The following is an 8,838-nucleotide window of genomic DNA, read 5'->3' as shown; positions in this document are numbered from 1 at the left end:
TGTCCAAGGAGAGGAGTGGCCACAGATCAGACTCGGTGCCCTCGGAGCTCTTTCCCCACCCCCTGAGATTCTGCAGATCCCGGAAGTAGCAGGGAAAAAAATAATGTGTAAATTTTCCCTCCCGGGTGGTGTCACCTGCGGTTGTCACCGCATCCTGGCGTGACAACTGTGGAGGCATTTCTACAACTTCTGCAGGTCGTGGAAAGCGCCCCCAACCTTGGGCAGCCCCCCCAGGGCCCCCCAAGATGGGAGGGGACGCTCGGCTGATGTCCCAAGAGAAGTCGACACCTCAAAAACCCGCGGGATTTTGAAATAACAGACACCCCCAAAATCCCACCCTGGAATTCCCAAATTCCCGAATTCCCGCATCCCACCCTGCTCCCCCTCCTCATCTCCTCTCCGGGGGGACCCCCGGGTGAGGACATCGCCCAGGGACCCCCCCGGAACCGCGGGGACCCATCGGGGACTTGCTCTGCTCCTTCCTCCTCTGCTCCTTCCTCCTCCTCCTCCCCCTGTCCCCCCCAGGCCACTCCTCTTGTGGTGGGGCAAGGACACGTGGGGGTGGGTGGCACTGCTCAGCAGGAAATTAATTTTAATTAATTTTAATTAATTTTAATTAATTTTAATTAGTTTTAAGTGCCCCAGGAGAATGTGAGGGGTTTTGGTGGGTTTTGGTTTCCTTTTGCAGAAAGAACCAGTGACGAGTGACATCACGATGGCTCCGGTTACCCCAGTGGCTGCAGGGCTGGGAGATTTTGGGGGGCTCAAATCCAGTCCCAAAATGCACTTTTTGACCGCCAAATCTTCCTCGTTCCAGACCCCAAAATCCCCGTTCCAGCCCCAAAACCCTCCTCATTCCAGAATCAAAAATTCTCCTCCTTCTAGATCCAAATCCTCTTCATTCCAGGCCCAAATCCTCATTCCCGCCCCAAAAATCTCTCCTCATTCCAGCCCCAAAATCCTCCTCCTTCCAACCCCAAAATTCCCTTTCCAGCCCCAAAATATTTTCCTTACCGTTCCTCCCAACCCAAACCAGTCTGACCCAGCAGCTCCCAGTTCCTCATTGGGACAGAGGAACCAAAGTTTTTTTTTTAGGATTTTTGCTCCATCTGTCCCAGCTCACTTCCCCCGACCCCGAAATCTCACCATGAGACGTCTTCATGTGACTGCCCAGAATAACCCGGATTGAGGGAAGTGCTGCTTTTCCAAAATTGTCTCTGTCCCATGTCCTGGAGTTGCTCTGGGCAGGAAAAAACAGGACTTCAATAATCAATATGATTATGCAGAAGCTGATTTATTATTTATCGCCCTAATTATACATTTTTACATTTATAGTCTAATTATACAGTCTGAGACTACTGTCCACTCATTTCTTGATTTGTTCCTCTAAGCTTTTCACGCCCCCTGCATGAGCCCTTCAGACAGGATGACTGGTCACATTCCTGAACTTCGCTGTCCCCTTTTATCTTGGGTCTTTCAATTTCAGTATTCTCTTTTTCAGTCTCTTCTTTCCAGATTTAGCACAATTTATGTTTCAGTTGCCTTTTCTCCAAAAAAGTTTTAGAAAAACACCTAAAAATGGCTCATCCCGTGCACCTGCTGCAAACATTAGTCTAAACTAAGGAATATGCAGAAAAACAGCTAGGCACGTGGAAAAACAGCAAAACATGGAGAAAAACAGCAAAATACGGAGAAAAACAACAAAATACAGTTTTTGGCTGGTGCGTATGATACAGACCACGGCCCAGAGTTGTTCAGCATCACTACAGACTGGAGCAGCTCCTTCATGGCCAAGGCTGAGGGAATCAGGGCTGGTCCCCACGGAGCACCTGAGTCATTTGTCACACGTGGCCACGATGATGCTCTAGGTCCAGCTGCCCCCAGCCACCTCTCATTGGAAACAGACCTGTGGTTTGTTTTTTTTTTTTTTTTGGAACACCTCAACTCTCACCTTTGCTTGTGAAATGGAGGCGCTTTTTTTTTTTTTAAACCTTAAGGTTCCCCACCTCTACTTAGAAGCTGAATTGTTTTCTTTTTTAAACTTTTTTTAACTTTTTAACAAGTTTCTGTTGCACTGTGTTTCAGTTTTATCACAACCCCCAAGTACTTCGCTCCACCCACAATTTTAAAGTTACACAGATGCTCTTGTTCCTCCTCTTTGTCGTAATCATTTTCTGTCTCGTCCAGTGCCCTGGATCATCCCCGTTCCCCCAGATGCCCATGGACGAATTTTGGATCCCTCTTCTCACCACGCTCATTCTCCTCCACCAAACCAGTAAGTGCCAGCTGCTCTTTTTTCCTCAGGAAGGAGATTTTGGGGTGGTTTTAGGTGGTTTTGGGGTTGTTTCCTGAGCAGCTCCGTGGGGTGGATTTGCACCCAGGGTGAAAGATGCTGCCACGGATCTTTTGTTACCATGGAAACCTGGTGATGGATGGCAGATATCCACCTCTGGTCCAGCAGAGGTTGTTCCACGGATTCGCCATCCCTGGAAGTGGCCAAGGCCAGGATGGAGCCGCCTGGGACACTGGAATGCTCCAGGGGGTGTAATGGGACCATTTCAAGCTCCCTCCCAACCCAAACCTTCCCAGAATTCCAGGATTCCCCTGCAAGGAGCAGCTGCACACATGGCCAGGAGCTCCCTGCCCTGCTCAGGTCACTGAGCTCAGAATTGGGAGCTCAGGGTGAACTTTTCCGACCTTTCCAAACCGTCTCCAACTCCTTGTCGCTTTTTGCTCCTTTTATTTCACCTCCAGACTCTGTCCCTGCACCCCTCTGCACGCACCAGGTGCTCCTGGTCCCTTGGCAAATTAATTGTAGAGGTTTATGGACTCCCCAGGAGTGTGAGGACATGTGGGGTGGAGGATTGGGCAACCTCCCAGGGATGGGACAGCCATGGGGATAAAGACAGCCCAGGCCCTCCTCTGGCTGTGGGAACCTTCAGAAAAAGAGGGATGAGCTCCATCCAGGCCCAGCCTCTGTCCAGATGTTCTCCAGACATCCTGCTCCACTCCTGCTCCTCTCCATGTTGCCTCTCAATTTTTGGAGGTCTTGCGGAGTTTTTGGACAGAAAAGAGGGAAATTGGGCAATGTCTGGCCACATCTCTTCCGTGCAGCCTCTGGGAGGGGTCTTATCACATTGAGCATTCTGTGTGGCTTTGTTAACCACCAAATTTCCTGCAATTTTTTTTTTTTTCAGCTGTTTTTTCCTTTCTCATGCTCAGAGAGATTCCGTTGCCCAGAGGCAGCTGAGGCAGCCAGAAATTCCGAGCCAAGACTCAGGACTGAGCCAGGATCAGTTCCCTGTTCAAAAAACTGGGAAGAACTCTGTTCCCAGTCTAGACTGGGAACAAAAACATGCCAGATCAGGCTTTGTTTTCTTTGAAATGGGAAGCTGAAAAAATTACGAAAACAACTCCTTCCTCCTTGAATTCGTGACCCAATGTCAGGCTGTGGTCACTGGGGGGGAAGGGAGGGATCCAGAGGGATCTTGGACCTTGTCCTGCATGTGAAACAGTGTGGGAGGATTCTCATCTCGGGTCTCATGGGATCCCACCTGGAATGGGGAGATCCCACTGGGAATGGGGAGATCCCAACCTTCCATGAGCCCCCTGCCTTCAAACAGCCCCAGCCCTGATGGGCTTCGTTCTCTGGGTTCAGCAACTCCATCACACCTTGATCCCACCTTGATCCCAGCTTTTGATCCCACCTTGATCCCACAATTTCATCCCATGCTCTTCCCTCCTTGTTCCCACCTCCATCCCACCCTCACCCCACGTTCTCTCCCCAGCGAGCGCCAGCGACACCCCGGAGCTGATCAGGGCCGTGGGCGGGTCCGTGACCTTCCACATCCAGGACACGTCAGGAGGAGATGCAGCAATCTGGATTTTTGGGAATGTACCCATAGTGACCGTGTCATTTAAAAATCCTTCTAAACACATATTTACAAATGACAAATTTGAAAAACGTTTTGCTGTCTCCAAGGACGGCCGTGCGCTCAGCATCTCCCAGCTGACGCTGGAGGATGCCGGGAACTACTCTGTAATCATTGGGGAAAAAAGATCCACCTTCCCCCTCCATGTGTACAGTAAGTGCTTTTAGTGTTTTTTGGGCCTTTTTACACTTAAAAAAAAGAGAGGTTTCTGACACCTCTGTGCCCCCAGGGGAGCTGGCAGAGCCCACAGTGACCTGCGAGGCCCAGAACTGCTCCTCAGACGGGAGCTGCCACTTCTCCCTGCGCTGCTCCGTGTCTGGCACTGACCTTGGGAAGATCTCCTACATCTGGAGAGTGGGAGATCAGCCACGGGACGAGGGTCGCATGGTGGTGTTGGTGAATAAATCCTCCTTGGAGGAGCCAGAGCCGCTGACGTGCATGGCACGGAACCCTGTGAGCATCAGGAACGTCACTGTCACCACCCCCGACATGCTCTGCACAGGTGAGAGCAGGGGAAAGGTGGGAATTTGGGATGGGATGGGAATATTGAGGTTGGGATGGGCTGATCCCAGTCCCCTGAGAGCCAGGAAAAGTTTGGGATTGGGATGGGATGGGATGGGATGGGATGGGATGGGATGGGATGGGATGGGCTGATCCTTCCTTTGATTCCAAAGTTGGGTTTTTGAGGGCTGGGCTGGGCTGATCCCCCTTTCTGGAGCTCCAGCTTTTCCCAGGATGCAGCAGCAGCTCTGACCCCTGTCCCTGTTCTCTTCCCTCACCAGAATCTTCCACGCACCCTCCCGGTCTCGGTGAGCTGCCACCGCTTGTCCACATCCAGCCATGCTCCCAAATGTCCTCGAGTGTCCTCAAGTGTTCCTGAGTGTCCCCAAGTGCCCAGTGCAGCTTTTCCGTGCCCGGCCCAGAAGGGGAATTGGGGAGGCTGAGCCCAGCACCCTCCAACTCCACCCAAAATCCCTGGGAATGTTCAGAGTCTTCCCAGAGGTCCCAGGGACAGGACAGGGATTGGTGGCCACAAGAGCAACCCCAACAAGTTCCACTTCTCCCCACTCTGGAGCCATCCCAAAGCCACCTGGCTGTGTCCCCGTGTCCCCTGCTCTGGGTCACCCCATCCAGGAGATCTCCAGAGTTCCTTTCCAACCCAACAACTGTGGGATTTTGGGATTTTGGGATGAGAGGATTTGGGGATTCTGGGATTCTCGCACTGTTGCCCTGGCTTGCAGCGAGATCTCCTGGACTGACGGATCAGGGAGGGATTCAAGACCAAATTCCCTCTGCCCCCCCATGCCAGGAAGAGCCAGGATTATTTTGGGATGCTGCCACTGGATCTTCTCCCTTTTCCAGGCACCCTCTCCAGCACTGGGGTCACGATCTGGCTCATAGCCACCATTGGAGTCGCGGTGCTTTTTTTGGTTCTCCTCCTGTTCCTCCGTAAATTCACAGGTGAGCATGGAAAACAATTCCTGGGAAGGAGGTGGGACCTGGGAGGGGGCACAGAACAAGGATGGGGCGGATTTGGGGTGGATTTTGGGCAGATGTGAGGCGAATTTGGGGTTCTGATTCTCTTGCATCTCTCCCAGGCTGGAGGAAATTCCGCCTCTCCAAACCCAAGCCTACGGACACAGGTGGGATTTTGGGGCAGCTCCCTGCCCTTTTTCCTGGTGGGAATAGCCAGGGAATTGCGTTTAGGGTCAGGGGAAGTATCACCAGTGATTTGGGGTCGGAGCTGAAGGACCCCGACCTCTCTGTCCTGGCTGAAGGAAAAATAAATGGATTTTGCCCTCCAAAAGCAGCCACGAATTTAGGATTTAAACAAAACAAAACAAAACAAAACAAAACAAAACAAAACAAAACAAAACAAAAATTTAAAGAAAAAAAATGGCGGATTTTCCCTGTCCTTGGTGCTGGAAGTTCATCCCAATCCCACAGCGCCAAGGGAGAGCGGGATGAGGAGCAATTCCCAAACCAGCAGCTCCGAGGGGTTTTGGGGTCAAGGTTTTACTCAATCCTGAACACCTGAGGTTGGGATTCCCTCCATCCCCAGGCCTGGAACACCCAGGGGGATTCTCTGCATCCCAGATTCCCAAATTCCTGCTTTTTTCCCCCCATTTCAGAAGTCTCACCCAACACCGTGTACGCTGAGGTGGGCCCTTCCCAGCAGGTGAGTCTGGGGGTTCGTGTCCTCCCCGGGGTCTCTCTGGGGTTGGGGACACCCCAGGGACACCCTGGGGACACCATGGGGACAGCTGGACAATCCCTGGCTCCTTTTGAGAATTCCAAAGGGGTTGTGCCACAGCTGGAGGTGCCCCAAGGGCCCCTGAACAACCCCAAAACTCCATGCCCAGCCCCAAAAATTCCCAGAGGGATCAGAGAAAAAATGGGATTTTTGGGGTTGGGAGGGAGCTTAAAATTATCCATTCCATGGGTGGGGACACTTCCCATTGTCCCAGGATGCTCCAGCCTAGCCCTGGGATGGGGTGACACTTCCAGAAGTGGATCTTTGAGGGATCTCTGCATTTGGGATCTTTTTTCCCAAACCCTAAAACATTTTTTAAACTCTTTTCCCCCCCAGTGCATCCCTAACGGAATTAAAGCCAAACCAACGAACGGGGAACTCCCCTCAACCATTTATTCCCTGGTCAAGCGTCCAGACCAGGTGAGCTGGGACACCCCCGGGGTGGGGGATGGAACCCCTGGAATTTGGGTCCTTAAAACAAATCCAGGAATCTCCCTGGGAGGGTGGGATCAGCTCCCACGATCCCAAACCAAGCCCGTGTCCTTTTGGTGTTGCAGGTGGAAAACGGAACAGCGGAAAATGGCACCGTGACTGGTCTGGAGCTGGTCTAGAAGGACCTGGAACTGCTTTAAAGGATTTGGACCTGGTTTAGAATAATTTGAATATGTTTTAGAATGCCTAGAACTGGTCTATAATGACCTGGACCTGATTTAAAAGGTCTGGAACTGGTCTAGAATACTTTGAAACTCATTTAAAGTACCTAGAACTTGTCTAGAATGACGTGGACCTGATTTAGAAGGTCTGGGACTGGTCTAGAATAATTTGAATCTCATTTAAAGTGCCTAGAACTTGTTTAGAATGACCTGGACCTGGTTTAAAGGTTTGGAACTGATCCAGAATAATTTGAATCTCATTTAAAATACCTAGAACTTGTTTAGAATGACCTGGGCCTGGTTTAAAAGGTCTGGAACTGGTCTAGAATACTTTGAAACTCATTTAAAGTACCTAGAACTTGTCTAGAATGACGTGGACCTGATTTAGAAGGTCTGGGACTGGTCTAGAATAATTTGAATCTCATTTAAAGTGCCTAGAACTTGTTTAGAATGACCTGGGCCTGGTTTAAAAGGTCTGGAACTGGTCTAGAATAATTTGAATCTCATTTAAAGTACCTAGAACTTGTCTAGAATGATGTGGACCTGGTTTAGAAGGTCTGGGACTGGTCTAGAATAATTTGAATCTCATTTAAAGTACCTAGAACTTGTTTAGAATGACCTGGACCTGGTTTAGAAGGACCTGGACCTGTTTTAAGGTCAGACAGACCACAATGTGACTCTGGAATGTCTCCAGAACAGTTCAACACCCCCAATCCCACTCCAGACCTGAATCTCAGGGATCTCCCCTTTCCCTCCTCATCGCTTCTGCCGCAGTTTCTTTCCCAGCAGTCTCAGTTTGGATTTCAGCAAGGATTCTGAGCCTTTTGGGTTCTTTCTCCTGGATTTTGGCAGCTCCCTGGCATTCAGGCTGCTTTCCTCACCCTCTCCTGCCGGGCTACTGAACAAAACTCTGCAGGGACTCCCAGACAGGCTGGAGGAGACTCTCAAGGGTTTTTTTTTCATGGAATCTTGGAATTCCTGAAGCTGGAAAAGCCCTCCAGGACCATCAATTCCAGCCTGGGACTAATCCTGGTCACCCAGACCAATATCCAGGGGGTTCCTCGGACTCCTCCAGGGATGGGCAGCTCCAAACTGGCTCCTTTTGTGTTTGAAAAATCGACATATATTGTACATATATTATGTAAAATCAATTACCTGTGGACAACACTTTCAAAAATTTCATTATCTTTTTAATCCCCTGTTTCTGCCGTGTTTTGAATCTTGCAAAGCTTGCGGTTCTTGGCTGAAAAGAGCAAGAAATGAATGCAGGAAGTTGAAGTGAGAACCTTCCATCTACCAAAACATCTTGTGGTTTCTGCACCTGCTCAGTTCCCTCTACCCATTTCCGTGACTTTTAAATGTCCCAGCACCTCCTCCCACCCCAAAAAAAACAACTCAGCCCCACCAAAACCCTGCAGGGCCAGGATTTGGGATCTGAGATTTTGGGATAGCTCGGAGGGAAAATGGGATATGGAGACTTTTATGTGTTTGGATGCGGGATTTTGAGATTTTTTGAGATTTTGGGGGGAGGGATTTGTGCTGTGCTGCTGGAGCTGGGGGGATCCCAGCAGGAATTTGGGGATCCCAGCAGGAATTCAGGAATCTCACAAGGAATCCCAGCAGGAATTTGGGGATCCCAGTAGGAATTTGGGGATCTCAGCAGGAATTTGGGGATCCCAGCAGAAATTCAGGGATCCCAGCAAGAATCTGGGAGTGGAGAAACAGATCCATGGGGTGGAAAAATAATTCCATGAGGTGGACAAATAAATCCATGGGATTTCTCCATGGAATGGAGAAACAAATCTATGGGATGGAAAAACAATCCCATGGAATGGAGAAATGAATCCGTGGGGTGGAAAAAATAATTCCATGGGGTGGAGAAATGACTTTGTGGGTGGGCAAATAAATGGGCGGAGAAATTAATCAGTGGGGTGGAGAAATTATCTGTGGAGTGGAGAAATTATCTATGGGGCGGAGAAATTATCCACGGGGTGGAAAA

General features: G+C 50.1%; 1 protein-coding gene across 3 annotated transcripts; it reads left to right on the top strand.

The window, feature by feature from the left end:
* Positions 1-1,977: 1,977 nt before the first annotated feature.
* On the top strand, positions 1,978-8,117 carry LOC130262676 (SLAM family member 7-like). Of its 3 annotated transcripts, none has more exons than XM_056509998.1 (9): positions 1,978-2,275; positions 3,789-4,085; positions 4,162-4,434; positions 4,667-4,741; positions 5,295-5,393; positions 5,531-5,575; positions 6,065-6,111; positions 6,523-6,606; positions 6,744-8,117. In XM_056509998.1, the coding sequence occupies exons 1-9, from the start codon at positions 2,140-2,142 to the stop codon at positions 6,795-6,797; spliced, it is 1,110 nt and encodes a 369-aa protein (XP_056365973.1). In that variant the 5' UTR covers positions 1,978-2,139; the 3' UTR covers positions 6,798-8,117. The 3 variants fall into 3 exon arrangements, with proteins under 3 accessions (XP_056365973.1, XP_056365974.1, XP_056365975.1); XM_056509999.1 differs by having other exon boundaries at positions 1,979-2,275; positions 4,715-4,741; XM_056510000.1 differs by lacking the exon at positions 4,667-4,741 and having other exon boundaries at positions 1,984-2,275.
* The last annotated feature ends 721 nt before the right edge of the window (positions 8,118-8,838 follow it).

Source organism: Oenanthe melanoleuca, chromosome 25, assembly GCF_029582105.1.
Source record: "Oenanthe melanoleuca isolate GR-GAL-2019-014 chromosome 25, OMel1.0, whole genome shotgun sequence".
NCBI classification, from domain to species: domain Eukaryota; kingdom Metazoa; phylum Chordata; class Aves; order Passeriformes; family Muscicapidae; genus Oenanthe; species Oenanthe melanoleuca.
Note: the sequence above shows the minus strand (reverse complement) of the source record. Positions and strands in the feature narration are given on the sequence as shown.